This window comes from Tachysurus fulvidraco, chromosome 7 (assembly GCF_022655615.1).
Source record: "Tachysurus fulvidraco isolate hzauxx_2018 chromosome 7, HZAU_PFXX_2.0, whole genome shotgun sequence".
Lineage (NCBI taxonomy): Eukaryota > Metazoa > Chordata > Actinopteri > Siluriformes > Bagridae > Tachysurus > Tachysurus fulvidraco.
In genome coordinates, this window is record NC_062524.1 from 19,068,767 (window position 1) to 19,085,473 (window position 16,707).

Genomic DNA, 16,707 nt, shown 5'->3' on the forward strand with positions numbered 1-16,707 from the left:
TAATTATTTTATATGCTATTACTAAAAATACTTTGATGAAACACATTTTCCCTGTTGATTGTGCTCACCTGTGTTGTGTTTTCAGATTAGTCACACTATTTATTTTTCTCTCGCCAGTTGTACTCGTTAGTGTTGTACATCAGGCTTATGTTTCTCTGTCTTTCTGATTACTGTTTGCACAGTGAATAGCTTTTGTTTCCTATATAAATTTTCCTTGCCTTTCTAGCCTAGCCTAGCCCATTGTCGTCTAATTTGTGTCTTTTTCCCAAACCTGTTTATTCTTTTATTTATTTCACATTAAAATCTTCTGCACCTGCGTCCGTCTTCACCTCCCTTTCACGAGAGTAAATGTACTGTATTAACGTTAATTAAAGTTCCGCTCAGGAAAAGTGAATATATTAAATGAACAGAAAGTGTTTATCCATTTCATAAGGATGACATGAAATCAGTTGTGTTTTGGCTGCTAATGATTAAAGCTTTTGTGATGCTATGGTGAGAAATAAACATAGATAGATGTTCATCTAGCAGTTTTGTATTTCTTATAAAAAATACTCCAAGGTGTTATGGGGAAAATAATCAACCATTGAGTTTTTTCTTTCTATCATAGGCAACATTAACTTTGACTCCATTTAGTAGCTCTTCTGTGGTGTGTAGGTAGTAGTCTGTCAGATCTTTATGCTTGCTTGTTTTGGGGATGTCCCAGTTGTCCCAGTCGTCTAAGCCATGACAATCTGGCCCTTGTCAAAGTCTCTCAGAACTTTATGCTTGTCCATTTTTCCTCTTCCAACACATCAACCTCGAGAACTGACTGCTCACTTCCTGCCTAATGTATCCCACCTTTTGACAGCTGCCACTGTAACAAGATAATCAACATTATTCACTTTACCTGTCAGTGGTTTTAATGTGCACTTGTGTGTGTGTGTGTGTGTGTGTGTGTGTGTGTGTGTGTGTGTGTGTGTGTGTGTGTGTGTGTGTGTGTGTGTGTGTGTGTGTGTGTGTGTGTGTGTGTGTGTGTGTGTAGGTATGACAGTGAGTGCTCTAAGAGATGGCTCAGGTATATTCATCCGTTCAGTGGTTAATGGAGGTGCTATAAGTAAAGATGGCAGACTGAAAGTGGGAGATGGAATCCTAGCCTTGAATGGAGAAGCTACGACCAATCTCACTAATGCTCAGGCGAGAGCTATGCTACGCAGACATTCACTTATTGGACCTGAGCTCAGGTATGAACACACATGCACACAAACTACTACACATTATTCTTATTTCTTGATTTATAGGAATTTGTACTACAGCAGATTTCATTTCATTTATAACAATTCAATTGCAGTTCTGTGAATAAACCTTTATCTTTGCTTTCAGTATTTCATTTAAAAACTTCTCCTGCATGCACTGTTAAGCTATCTTTGAGAAGGTCCAGGGAATGTTTAGTCATATCACTTTGTCTATATTATTTCTTCACCAGGAGCACATTAGGATGTAAAAGAGAATCACTTCTAAAGAAAATGTGATCCAATTGAATTCATCTTAAATTGGCTATTAATGTGAGCATATGTGAGCATATTGCCATGTGTTAAAAATGCTGGAACCTGTGTTTATTCACACCAACTTGGGATGTAATGATAAAGAAATAAATATTTAAAAATATTCAAGAAGGAAAAGATGTTTGTAGTTCTGCAAAGACCAAAAAATATTTTTTCTCTCTTCTGTTTTGTATGAAATGCTGTTAAAAAGCTTTAAAGAGTTCCTCTAACACAAGCTCTGTGAATGCCTCTATTTCTGAGACCAAATTGTTTTGTATTAGTTAAATATGAAATTGAGCGTTTCAGAATGCAGCCACTCTCTAAAAAATCACCAAAACGCCATGTGCTAATTTACTCTCATCTGCTGCCTTTCCACAAAATGCTACATAATTTATGCCACTCCATTTAAAGTCAGTGGCAGTTCAATGTCAAAGCTTGTCAGTAAACGTGGCCAAACATAACCCCTTAGCTGGCTTCCCACTGTAATGCCCTACAGCCATGCTCCAGTACCTCTGATCTAATGCACAGGTGCCAAACACTGGTCCTGTTCTCTCTGCTCTAACACATTCATTTCCACTCAGGAACCATTGTTAATGAGCTGATTTTTTGGATCAGTTGTGGGGAAATATTAAAATGTGTGGAACTAAGCATGTAAGTGGTGCAAACAAAACATAGTCGTCAGTCACCAGGAGTCTAAGAGCGCTAAACAGGATGTGATCATTTTCATGAAGATTTCGGACCTGATAAGAGGCCAACCCTGTGAGGATCCTGAGGCATCTAGAGATGTACCAACTCCAGCTGGATTCTGCTTTATGAGGATCTCAAACATTCAGAGAAGATGCCAACTACATGTGGTCTTTGAGGACAACAACCTCCTAATCAATACACAATACATAGACTATGTACTGTACAGTATGACTATAGAAAGGACATTATTCATAATAACACTCTTTATAACAGTTCTACCAATATAACCATCTCCCTCCTCTGTACATGTCCAAACCATCTTAATCTAGCTTCTTTGACCTTGTCCCTAAAACAGCCAACCTAAGCTGTCCCCCGATGTGCTTGTTCCTAATCCTGTCCATCCTCGTCACTCCTAAAGAGAACCTCCACATCCTCATCTCTGCTACCTCCATCTCTGCCTCATGACTTTTCCTCACTGCTACAGTCTTTAACCCATACACCACAGCTGCTCTCACTACTGTCCTTTACATCTTTCCTTTGATTTTTGCTGACACTCTTCTCTCACACAACACTCCTGACACCTTTCTCCATCCCACTCCGACCCGCCTGTCCATCACCATAGCAAACAAGAAGGGACTCAAAGTCGATCCTTGATGTAGCCCCACCTCCACCTTGAACTCCTCTGTCCTCTGTTTGACATCTCACTGCTGTCATACTCCTCTCATACATATCCTGAACTACGACATCCTTCTCTGCCACTCCTGACATCCTCATACAGTACCATAGCTCCTCTCTCGACACCCTGTCATACACTTTCTCTAAATCCACAAAGATGCAGTACAGCTCCTTCTGACCAACTCTGTACTTCTCCATTAACATTCTCGGAGCAAAAATTGCATCAGTGGTGCTCTTTCTGGGCATGAAGCCATACTGCTGCTCACAAATATCCACTTCCATTCTTAGCCAAGCTTCCACTACTCTTTCCCATTGCTTCATTGTGTGGCTCATCAACTTTATACCTCTGTAGTTGCTACAACTCCCTTGTTATCGGCACTTGAACTTTTCTCCGCCACTCCTCAGGCATCTTCTCACTCTCTAAAATCCTGCTGAACATTCTACATAAAAACTCTACTACTGTCTCTTCTAGACACTTCCACACCTCAATAGGAATGTTATCTGGACCAACAGCCTGTCCATTCTTGATTCACCTCAGAACCGTCTTAACCTCATCCTTTCTAATCTTTGCTATTTCCTGTACAATACAATATACTATATCATAATATGCAATATTCACCTCTTCCTGCCGTATTTCCCTCTCATTTTTCTTATTCATCAGCTCCTCAAAATACTTTTTCCATCTTCTTTGCACACTCTCTTCGCCTATTAGCACCTTTCCAGTCCTATCTTTAATCAAATTGATGACATTCAACATCATCTCTTCAATTTCTAACTTTAAACTCATGACCCTGTCTGACAGTATTTTCACCTCTAAAACGTTCCTCACAAACCCATCCTTCAGGATTAATCCTACACCATTTCTCTTCCTATCCACACCATAATAAAAACAGTTTGTGTCCCCCCCAATATTACGTACGTTGCTCCTCTTCCACCTGGTCTCCTGCACACACAGTATATCTACCTCCCTTCTCTCCATCATGTCCACCAGCTCTCTACCTTTCCCTGCCTTGTACCAACATTAAGAGTCCCTATTCTTAAACCTATACTCCTGCCTTTCCTCTTCTTTCTCTGCCTACAAACCCCATCCTTTCCTTCCTCGACCAACAGTAGTCCAATTTTCGCCGACACCCTGTGGGTCAACTGCGTTAAGACAATGTCCATCGTTAAAAGTGTTATACAAATAAATTTTAATTGAATTGAATTTGAATCTGTGAGCTCATGTATAAGGAAGAGGGCAGATTTTCTCAGAGTATTTTCTATAGCATGAGAATTAGTTTGTATGTGTCTTGGAGAGCAAACACACATGATAACCATCACCCCCTGACTGGTAGCTGCCGTATGATGAGGAGAGCTGGATCGTGGATGGAAAATGGCCAAGACTAAATTTTGAAACCTAGAGACAAAAACATCAACCCACATCTCTTCAGTTTCAGGGGAAAACTAACAGACTTGGCAACCAGTTTACTGACACATACAATGCATTTGTTTATGCTTACCCGTCTCCTGATTTTTTTATATTCTTATATTACCAGTGTGACTTATGTACCTGCCGCATTCCTTGATATGCACCGGGCCATCCAATCAAAACAAGATGTTAAGGCAAGCCGAGCTACTGCCATCCAGTCGAAACAGGAAATGAAACTGGGCAAAGCTACTGTCGTCCAATCTAAACAGGAAATGAAACCTGGCCAAGCTACTGTCATCCAATCAAAACAGGAAATAAAACTAGGCCAAGCCACTGTAGTCCAATCAAAAAAGGAAATAAAAGTAGGCCAAGCCACCGTCGTCCAATCGAAACAGGAAATGAAAATGGGACGATCCACTGCTGCCCAAGCCTTACAGGGACAAACACTTGACACAGCCTTTACAAAGTTGTAAGTAAAAAGTAAAACACTCAAGAAACACTTACACAATAGCTCTTATAAAATAGAACTTATCAACAAAATATTTATAAATATGCTTGCATTTTCAAATATTAATGACAAACACATTTTTAGGGGCTGTAATCCTGAACAAAGCAAAGTAGAAGGAGGAAGAGTGATTGAAAAATCCTGTCGAGAAAGAGCGAAGGAGCAAGCAGAGAACACAACGCTTACAAGATGCCGTCATGACGGAGAGAGAAAAGAGGAACAGAAACTGAAGGCAAGAGGTAGAACACTTTCACCGCAAGCAAGGGGATGGAGAAAAGAAGAGACAGAAAGAGAGACAGAGGACAAGAAGAGGCAAAGAAGTGGACATCCCAGGAGGTTAAATACATACAGATACTCATTTCTTGTCATTCTAATGGTTTAAGAACTGGAATAATGACTGACGGTGTGTTTATATGATTCACAGAGTGACACTGATCAGGACAAATGGAGAAAGTCTTGGCATCAGTGTGACTGGGGGGCGGGGCATGGGCCGTCGCCTCAGCAACGGAGAAATAAGGCGGGGCATCTTTATAAAACACATCTCTGAGCACAGTCCAGCCGCTAGAGACAACACACTGACACCAGGAGATCAAATATTACAGGTGTGTAAGGATATGATTCAGGTACACTGGCACCCTCTGATGGTCTAATATGAGAAGATTCACCACCTTTTACTGCACATTGTACATCTAACATGTAGTAAAATACATAGAAAGAATACACAAACACACACACACACACACAAACACACACCTATATATAGATAGATAGATAGATAGATAGATAGATAGATAGATAGATAGATAGATAGATAGATAGATAGATAGATAGATAGATAGATAGATAGATAGATAGATAGATAGATAGATGTTAGTTTATAAGAATGCTAGTGTAATTTAACAGCCCTACCACTCAAACTAGTGCCACACTGACAAGAACTTGTACACTGAGGTTTTTTCCCTTTACATTTTATATAAATTAGTTTCCTCTGAGTGTGAAGTGATTTGCTTATCGCTCTAGTTACAGATGCACAGTAAATAAACTGACACGTACACACACTGGCATACGGCAGAGGTATCGGCTCGACACGAATAAGTGCGGTGTGTGGGGTTTGATATCTGGGTTTCAGGTTGGAGGTGTGGATGTGAGGGATTTCACTCATGAAGAAGCGGTGGAGGCCATTCGACAGGCAGGACACAAAGTGGAACTGTTAGTGCAGAACTCACAGGTAACACAGACACACTGTCACACACACAAACACATACGCACTGTCACATAGACACACATACACACACACACAAACACTGTCACTCACAGATACGCACTGTCACATACGCACACTTACACACATATACAAACACTGTCACACAAACACATGCACACAAACACATGCACACACACACTGTCACATACACACACTCACACACACACACACACACACACACACACACACACACACACACACACACACACACACACACACACACACACACACATAGATAGATACAAACACTGTCACACACAATCACATACACACACTGTCACATACACACACTCACACACACACACAGATAGATACAAACATTGTCACAAACAAACACATGCACACAAACACACTCACAGTCACATACTCATGCACACAAACACACACACTCACACATACATGCAAACACTGTCACAGACACTGTCACACACACTTCTAATAAAATGTTATATTTTCTCTAAAACAGGTTTCAGACTTTGTCATGTGCAATAAAGAACAATCATCTCAACAAAATCACTTGGTACGTGCTTGTTTTATGTTTGTGTGTGTGTGTGTGTGTGTGTGTGTGTGTGTGTGTGTGTGTGTGTGTGTGTGTGTGTGTGTGTGTGTGTGTCTGTCTGTGAAATGTAATGCAACGTTCACATAGACAGATTTTATTGCTGCAAGTTGCTGTACTTTGAAGTCACCAGTAGACTTTCCTACTACTGGTTGCCATAGTAATAACATTTATTACTGGATGGTGCAAATAAAGTTCTACTTGTTTATATGTCACTAGTAAGAAACCATCTGGAGATTTGGCATTTGTGTATAAAATTCAGCAGTGTATTTCTGCATCAAATCAGTGAGCAATCTACTGTCTTCACTCCCATTGGTGCACAAATACTCCATATTTGCATAAAGTCGAACGTTTCTCAGCCGGACACGCCCACAATAATAGTTGGTTGAACATAAACGATCTCCAGTCTCTTTGTTTATGCGAGTTGTTGTATGTGTGGCATAACACTGTCCAATATTTGAAACCTCTTTTTTTATTCTTTTTTTATTTTAGAGATCTCTTATCCTATCCTATATAAGGTTCCTTATATTATCTGTTACCTATCTGTTTAAAACTGAAGCCCAGACTTTTAGTAACATGGTTTTTGAAAAAAAACAGAAAAACATTTGAATTAAACAATAAAATGCTGGTGTATCTATCTATTTATCTATGCTAGTTTTTAGGAAACAGTGTGTTGAAAAACCCTCCACCACACCCAGTTCTACCTCCGGTAAAGCTTCCCTCAGATCCTGTCAGCCTGTTAACAGATGGAGTAACAACCAAAAGTGTTTTAGAAAGACTGCATGATCCATCAGAGAGTAAACAGCACTGCCAACAGGGACCAGAGTCATACTGGGGTATGTGTGTGTTTGTGTGTTGTCCGTGTGTTAAAAGCTCTTCTAAATTTTAAAATACACTACAATATACCCAGGTGAAGAAGTAAGTACACCCCATAAAAGGCTTTTCGATATATATAAAATTATGACCCCTGCAGGTGGAGTGAATAACACAGATTCTCTCTTCATCACGGCACCTGTTAGTGGGTGGGATATATTAGGCAGCAAGTGAACATTTTGTTCTCAAATTTGATGTGTGAGAAGCAGGAGAAATGGGCAAGTGTTATAATTCGAGTATAACGAGAGCAATTTGTGACGGCTAGAGGATCTTCGAAACTGCAGCTTTTGGGTGGCCAAGACTCGTTGATGCACATGAAGTCTGGGCCGTGTGGTCTGTGAGACTCAACAGACAAACTGCTGTAGCTCAATTTGCTGTAGGTTCTGATGGAAAGGTGTCAGAAAACTACAGTTTGTTGTGTATGGACCAGTCAGGGTGCCCATGCTGGCCCCAGTCTACCACCTAAAGCACCAACAATGGGCATATGAGCATCAGAACTGGGCCACAGAGCAATGGAAGAAGGTGACTAGGGTCTGATGAATCATATTTTCTTTTACATCATGTGGATGTATTGCTGAAAGACTACACTGCCATCAGGGAATACTGTTGCCATGAAGGTGTCTACTTCTGTCAAAGTAACATCCACATGAATGCCAAGAACCCAAGGTTTACCAACAGAACTTTGTCATCACACTGCCTTCTCTGGCTTGCCTTTTTGTGCCTCTTAGTGCATCCTTGTACCAGTTAAGTGGCACACACACACACACACCCGGCCATCTACATGAACGTGATTCATCAGACCATGCAACCGTCTTCCAGTGCTTCATGGTCCAGTTCTGATGCTCATGTGCCCATTGTAGTGGCCTTCGGTGGCGTACAGGGTTCAGCATGAGCACGCTGTTCTATACACACAAGTCTGCAGTGCACTGTGTTCTGGCACCTTTCTATCTTAGTTAGAAAGAAACACTAAAGATATCTAAGAAGGGGTTTAATAAGATTTTAAAAATCTGTAAAAACAGTCACTCCACATGTGATATAATTTTGGGGTTCCTGGAGAATACATTTGCAAGCTGTCCTGGACACATGTTGGCTGTGGGTTTAAATCTCCAGGAACTACAGAATTATGTCCCTGTACCTACAGGTAGCTCCTGTCACTGCTGATGGCAACATGCATGCTTCTACAAATACATAGGAGGGGCACCAGGACAAAGTCAATGCTATCTACGTAGAACATCAAGACCAAAGACTAAAGCTTGTTAAAGAATATCTAGGCTAAGTCCAGGCTTTCTGTAGCAATGTTCTGATTACAGACAAGTCAAAGAAAAAGTTCATTGGTCAAGGTTCAAGAAGCCTTTTAGACAAAAACCAAAAATCACATTTGTTTAGAAAACTAGAAACTATTTTAGAAGCTATATAAAACTACGGTAGTGGAAATGTTAAGGTTTGAGGCTGTTTTGCTGCCTCAGGGGCTGGCCAGCTTGCAATGATAAAATCAACCATGAATTCTTTTTTCATACCAGAGACAGCTTGAGGAGAAAGTGGGGCCACCTGTCAAAAAAAAAGTTTTAGATGAAGAAGTAGATCTTCCAACAAGATAAGGATCCCAAACTTCCAAGTAAATACACCAAGGAATGGCTCAAAAGGAAAGAAACGAGGAGCTATGGAAAGGTTTTGTCAAAGCCCAGATCAGAATTTCAATAAAATGCTATGGGGGTTTAAACAGACTATACATTCAATAATTCCTACTAACATAGCACAGATGAAAGAATTCTGAATGGAGGAGTGTGCAAAAATTTCTTCCAGTAGATGTCAGAGACTGGGGTGTACTTACTTTTCTAATAATTTTTTCGTTTGTTTTCTAATAATCTTGTTTAGTTCTACATATTTTGCTATGCATAATTTTTAACCGTTTCCTAGGGTGTACTTACTTTTTCACATGACTCTATATGATTTGCAGTGTGTGTTTTTAGGTTCTATGTTGCAGAAATATAGTAGTTTGCCAGGTGAGCTAAAACTGGTAGAGCTCGACTGCAGCACACGCAATTCTGGTCTGGGAATTTGCGTGTCAGGAAGCAGAGATGGAAGAAGGATAGTGTACGTCTCAGAAATACGTCCTGAAGGAGCCGCCGCTGCTGACGGGCAAATCAGTGTGGGAGATGAGCTGCTTGAAGTGAGAGCATGACCTCTGACCTGTAGCTTTTACACTGGTGGTTATACAGGATTCATGAACAACTCAGCTGTGTGTGTGTTTGTGTGTGTATGTGTGTGTTGCAGATAAATGGGCAGATTTTATATGGTCAGAGTTACCAGAATGCAGCTGCTGTTATCAACAGTACTTCATCTAAAGTTAAGATTGTATTGATCAGGTAAAACACACCCAAACCCACACACACCCACCCTAAACACACACTATATCCATAAATCTTTGAGTCTTCTTCCCCTTAAAATATGCTTTGCTTGCATTCACCGTAGACATAAATAATAGATTCTGAATTCCCATTTATACACTGTGGATAAATTACTAGCTCAAAAATACAGAATCTTTAGGAATGTATCTGTAGCATCACCTCTAGACTTAAATTTATCTCATTTTTTAAATGTAACTGAGCAATTGAGGATTAAGGACCTTGCTCAGGGGGCCAGCAGCGGTAGCTTAGTGGACCTGGGATTCAAACTCGCAACCTCACAATCATGTTATTTGAAGGAGTGCCAATAATTTTGCAACTAGTGTTTCGCTGAAAAAAAGAAAGGCTGAAATAAAGAAAATAAAAATATCACCAATGCAAATTACTATCTAATAAATTTTGGCAATAGTTGTGACAGTTATTTTTTAGTAGACTGTATGTACACTTAATATGTTGATGATTGTTTCCTCAGAAATAAAACTGCACTAAAGCACACATCAACTGGATCAATAACGCAGGTAACATCCCACTTAAATTAAGCACTAAGCAGTAGAAATGGAAATTACACACAATGAGTTAGGTTTATTACCCTGTATGATTGTTTGAGTCATGATCTGTTGTGATTAGGCAGAAAACCACACCATCACATCACCCTTGGATGTGGATATCAAAACAGATAAAGAACATAAGCCTGATACAACTGGGATTCAGGTAAATACAAAAAAATAAAAAATACAGGTTCAGACACAACTGTACATACAGATATATTAAAGTCACCATTCATTCTTTCTTTCTAGGAGGAAAGGATGAGATTAGATAAACCGAAGCCTTGTCCCACCAAGACTCAGAGTCCTCCAGTTTCCTTCATAGCTTCATCCAACCACAACCCTCTGCATGATCCTACTCCTTTCTTCTCTCTCATCTCAACAACCAGTCATGTTCCACCCACATCTCTCAACACAACAGCCAGTCATACACACACTATTCACCACAAACAAGCCTACTGTCATTCCACGAAGAGTCCCTCGTCCTCTGGATTACGGAGCTCCTCTTTCTGTTCTGCATGCAGTATGAGATCAGACCCCATGACATGTCCCATCATCCCTGGCTGCATAAACATCATAGATATCTGTAAAGGACACTCCAGTCTGGGCCTTACCATTGTGGGTGGCTGCAACACAATATTGGTGAGAAACACTGGATTTAGAAGTACTTTTTCCATTTATGCCATTTGGTAGATATCTTATCAGGAGGAACTTACATTTATCTCATTTATACAGTACAACTAAGCAGTTCAGGGTTAAAGGATCGAGAAATGTTAACTTGGTGGTCCTGGGACTTGAACTCGCAACCTACTGATCTTTTGTGTAGCCTTTTATCAAAGACATGTTTGGTGTCCAATGTTTGCTTTTTTGGTTTTGTACTTGAGTTGTGTTGTGGTGCTGTGAGTGATACAAAACCATCTGCTCTAATACAAGACAATGGTTTGAAGGTGGCTTGATACTTCTAAAGCATTTTAAGATGATATAAACGCTTCTATAACTAATTGGATGTCTAAAACGTCTCACTTGACCTCCATTCTGTCTGTTCTGTCTCGTTCTGTCTCAGGGAGTGATTCTGATCCATGAGGTGAATGAAGGAGGTGCTGCTCACAGAGATGGGAGATTAATGGCAGGAGACCACATCCTTGAGGTATTCACAATTCTCTCTGAACGATTATTGTAATTTCAAAACACAACAGCACCGTTGTTAAATACGTGTATTCAACGCATCAACAAAATACAACTGACCTAAAAGAAACATCTAGAAGCTGCCACCGTGGAATAATATAGCATCCAGTGTGTGCTATTGTTATAGAAGGACAGCTCATGTGTACCTAAAAGTAAAAAGTTGATTTATCTTCATAGTGCCCTCATGTTTCAGAGAAAAGAGGATTTTAAAAACTGTTTATCATCATTAACATCTGTGTTAATGCTTGACTCTATTATTGACTCTTGATATTTTTGCCTTATATTACTACCCTGCATTTTAACACACACACACACACATCCCTTCGTACAGGTGAACGGTATTGACCTGAGAATGGCTAGTTATGAGGAGGCTCTAAGTGTCCTGCGCTTGAGTCCCCAACATGTACGCCTCTGTGTGTACAGACACACCTCCACACACACCTTCCCCAGTCAAGCTACACACACTCATGAGGATATGTGGGAACTTTTCACTGTGGACCTGCAGTTACAATCAAGCCAGGAGCTGGGCATGAGCGTTGTGGGTAAAAGGTATATACAGAATACTTTTTTTTATATATGTATTACTTTATTATTCCTTTATTATGGATTTATCAGATAGTTTGCTATATTACTGTCATCGTTAATCCCAGCTGCACCATGTGACATCTATAGAAAGTCAACAGCAGACATTTCTTTCTCATTGTTACTTTAGAAGACAGCTGATGCTAATGATGTCTAATACTTCATGTTGTGCCTGTGAGCAGATACCAAGTTCTCTCCCAATAGTTATGAACCCTCTTGGGATAGAGGTGCAATTGAAGGAGTGGTTCACAATAAGTGGTTTCTATTTTTTAACCCAGTTTAGAAGAAGGAAGTAAAACTGGTTGCTAAAAGCCCCCCTGTTCTGGCTGACCGGTTCAGGTCAGTGTTTCCAAAGCTGCAGAATATAGATCCATTTTGATTTTGATTTTAAACTTAAGCCTCTCTAGCACCATGAGTGTTCTCAAGATGAATGCAGCCAGTCCTGTTGTCTCTGATGACCAGAAGCAAAAGGATACTGCTGTATTTGGACAATTGGCTACCATCTGTTCCCACCAAGGAGCAGGTCGTCTGGAAAACATCCACCCACATTTCACACATTATGGTGCTGAGTTTCATTGTGAATGTTCTAGTACTAAAAGCAGGCAACACAGTTCACCGGCTTGAAGCTTTCTGAGAGAAGCATAGCCATGTTGTCACCCGAATAAGCAGCAGGCATTATCCTGCTCAGAATCCTGCACAGATTTCAGGTTGAATTAACGGCCTCTGCCTCTGAGATTAATAAAATAACAGAGATGTTTCCTTATCTCACACAAATGCTAATTTGCTGGAGGCACAACGCTCACATCTGGAAGCAGGGCACCGTCTGAGTGAGATAGTCATTTTGGATGCCTTCCACAGTGGGGGCCAGTGTAGAGAAACAAAGACACATGGGGCATGTCCAAGCCATCACTACCTGCAAGTCTGTTCTGACAATGTTGTCAAAGTCAGATACATTAGGTCACTAGGGACACACAAACCACTATCAAGACTAAAAGAATGCTCAGTTTTGTGCCTGATTGGGAAAGGTTTGGCAGGACACAGAGGTACCTCTTCAAATGTGCCAGATCCGCTCTCTGCCGTGTTTTTGGGGATAGTTCAGGATACACTGGCCCATGCCTGGCCTCACTGTCTACCATTTCCTTATCTACTGTTGTTTCTGCCCACATTGCACTGAACTGTGCCATCACACCACAAATGTCCCCAAAGTTGCCTTTGTATGCACTGCTGCTCTCGTTGCTGGTGTCCTATATGGATGTAGTGATCTGGACCTGTGCTTATGGATTCGGCCCCGCATACCAACGAGCATGGGGATGGAAAATCTTCCACAAATGTGTGCACTAGCTTTCCACAAGGGACTTCTAGCTCTTGAAGTGTGTCACAGCACCTTGAATGGTATCTTTCAAGGGGCTCATAAACTTGTCAAAGTGTACTTGACCACCACCCTCCTCAAAAAAGCCCGGTGTGGGATCTCGCTCTTGTACTGCAATCCCCTAAGCCATCTGCTTATGAAACAATGTAGGATGTCAAACTGAAATGGGTCCTATTGTTTGCCCTGGTAATTACTTCAAGAAAAAGGTTGGAATAACTGCATGCATGGCATAAACTGGTGGCCAGATGAGTCTGGATTAACCTTTTAGTTTAATGGGCTTTAAAATCTTTTCACCGGTTTAGTTAATGGATCTACTGTTCTCACAGTGTTCCATGGTAGTTAACTTGTCGGGGAACAAGATGAAACAGGGAGCTCTGGTGTCTAAATAGAGATGTCCCAGTGGGTGGTTGATGTTGACAGGGTACTACCATGACGTACCACTCTCAGAGGAGCATTTCCTTCTGCTCCATGAAGTCCCTGGTGGAAAATCATGAAAAAATGTTTCTTGTAAACCTATAACGATGGTATTTACATAAAATATTACACCATATTGTCACTTTGTGGCATTGCTAAAGGATTTTCAGGTCATTTTCACCGCTCCTAGTATTCACAGAACCACACTTACGTAACTAGTGATTAGTAACATTATTTTAGTATAATATTTATAGTTTTAGGAGCATAGTAGTCCTGCATCAGTTAGACCTTAACAATAAAAGTGGAACGTTTGAATATATTCTGGTTATGTCTGTGGTTGTGATGATTTTATGTGTGTGTGAGATGTGTTGCAGGAATGACACGGGGATATTTGTGTCCGAGATAAGTCAAGGAGGCGTGGTTGAGTTAGATGGGAGACTTTCACTTGGTGATCAGATTCTGTCAATAAATGGAGAGGACATCAGAGCTGTGACTCAAGACTATGCCCACTCACTACTACAGGTGTCACACTCCTTCACTTACATGATCACTTTCCTACGTTACAATCAGCATGTAAACATTTAATACGGCTACTCATTTGATTAAGTTTAATCAGTAATGTGTGTGTATTTCAGAGATGCAGTGGATCAGTGTTGCTGGAGGTAGCACGTTTTAGAGCTACTCCACATTATCCATATGAGTGCCAGGTAAGGAATGGAATGGAATACTACACTACATGGTTATGTAGTAAGTGTGTGGACACCTGACCATCACACCCATATGTGGGTCTTCTCTAAATGTTGCCACCACATTTCAGGAAGGACACAAATGTGTTGGTATGTATTTTCCATCACTGGAAATAAGAGGCAAGCCCAACGTTCCACCATGACAATGCACTGGTGAGCAAAGGCTGGTTTGAAAAAGTTTAGAGTGGCCTGCCCAAGCTCCGATGAACTCTTTTTCAACATCAGTGCTTGAACTCATTAACGCTCTTGTGGCAAATCCCTAGAGCCACACTGCAAAATCTATTGGCAAGCCTTCCCAAAAGAATGGAGGTTATTACAACAGCAATGGAAGGACTTAATCAAGAAAAAAGAGATGATCATATTGGTGTAATGGAAATGGGAAAATTATACCACAATGTGGCAAAACAAATCTAATTCATTCTTACTGGAGACTCTAAAAAGCTGTAATTGCAAGACATACAAATTTCAATTTGTGGTGTCTCAATAATTATTTCCTTTATCAGTTTAGTTTTTAAAACAAGTTTTTTAAGTACAATACATATGCACTTGAAATCTATACAATAAATAAATTAATTAATTAAAAATTCCCCTCAAGTCTATGCTTTTATAATTGAAGGGATTTTTAAATATCACCATAACAATACATAATAAAAGATATTCACACAATGTTTACATTGTTTATATTTAAGATTGATTGTTCCCCCGGTGGGTCCAGCAGGAGGATCTTTTGCTGTCATTGTTGTGGTACTCTTACTTAGTGCCGGTTCCATTTCGGTTAAAAATGGGAAGGTTACATCAAGAAGGGGAACTGGTGTAAAATTAAAATCACGTGTCAAATCAAATATGAACAGAACAGTAAATTATTCAACACTAATTTTAACTCTTAAATCCATCTTTCAGAATAATCTTCCCGGTTGGTGATGCTGAATTCCTGTTTCCTTTCTCCTGCTTCTTGTTACCGTAAGAGCATCTCACACATCGCAGGCCATATCTACGATTACCAAAATCATTTGACATGACTAATCAACAATTATCACTGACATTTACAGCTTCGGGAGCGCTGGAGGATTTAAGACGCAACAGTGGCATCGCACACATGACTCTGATGACACACTGGAGATGTTTACTGCCCTCTTGTAAAAATCTGGATAGCGTCATCTTTTAAATCTTTATAGAATGCCGTTTAAGCTCTGTGATGGACGACTTAATATATATATAATTTGTGTTCGTTCACCTGAAGCCATTAAAACCTCATCGGGTGCAAACTAACCTTCGACATTTTCCCACGAGCTTCAGCTTCACTTTCCAAATAATTCACGTTGCTGTAAATACATAAAACGAGAAATTCCTGCTCTGCATATTAAAAGCAAAACATCACAGTTTTACATTAGCTGTTGTATAACACAGCATATAAAGCCCAGTCTCTAAATAGTTTCTAATTATTGAGTAGAAATGATGACAAAGACTCCAAAGACGCTCTTTGAAATAATTTTACTTTATTGTTATACTTCAGATCTTGGAAATTATATTTATAATCGCTTTGCTTCGCTCCTTTACCATCTAATCAGATATTAGCCTAACGTCTGGGCAGCGGTGGGTGAAGTGCCGAAGTCAAGGCTCTGGGTTGTTGGTCAGAAAGTTAGGATTCAAGCCCCTGCACCATCAATCTGCCACTGTTGGGCAATTAAGCAAGCCTCTTAACCCTCTCTGCTTTAGAGGGACTATTTTATTACTGCCCCTGCTCTCTGACCCCAACTGGTGGCGATAATAAAGGCTTCTTCACCACACTGTTCAATAGGATTCTTACTGATGCACACGCTTCAGTCCTTTAAGAATTTAGCCTCATCATTTTTGTTTGTTTAGCTCAAGATTCAATCGATGGAATGCTACTGATGCTCAGAGGAAACAGCAGGAATAAGAGAAAATCTTTAATTGTTTGGAAGTATGTTTTATATTTAACCTCCGGTATATTA

General features: G+C 40.2%; 1 protein-coding gene across 1 annotated transcript; it reads left to right on the top strand.

Moving 5' to 3' along the window:
- Positions 1–4,439: 4,439 nt before the first annotated feature.
- Positions 4,440–16,519, top strand: si:dkey-92j12.5 (multiple PDZ domain protein). The gene is made up of 17 exons (XM_027174340.2): positions 4,440–4,759; positions 4,883–5,131; positions 5,220–5,397; positions 5,925–6,023; positions 6,526–6,579; positions 7,271–7,451; positions 9,459–9,658; positions 9,763–9,854; positions 10,366–10,411; positions 10,521–10,604; positions 10,691–11,080; positions 11,502–11,585; positions 11,955–12,172; positions 14,363–14,510; positions 14,624–14,695; positions 15,635–15,694; positions 15,784–16,519. Exons 1-16 carry the CDS (start codon positions 4,449–4,451, stop codon positions 15,653–15,655), a joined length of 2,427 nt encoding a protein of 808 aa, XP_027030141.2. The 5' UTR covers positions 4,440–4,448; the 3' UTR covers positions 15,656–15,694; positions 15,784–16,519.
- The last annotated feature ends 188 nt before the right edge of the window (positions 16,520–16,707 follow it).

Coding starts and splice junctions, on each gene's coding strand:
- si:dkey-92j12.5 (XM_027174340.2), top strand. CDS start 4,449: ATGCACCGGGCCATCCAATCAAAACAAGATGTTAAGGCAAGCCGAGCT. Junction 11,586..11,954: donor CAGGAGACCACATCCTTGAG/GTATTCACAATT, acceptor CCCTTCGTACAG/GTGAACGGTATTGACCTGAG. Junction 12,173..14,362: donor ATGAGCGTTGTGGGTAAAAG/GTATATACAGAA, acceptor GATGTGTTGCAG/GAATGACACGGGGATATTTG.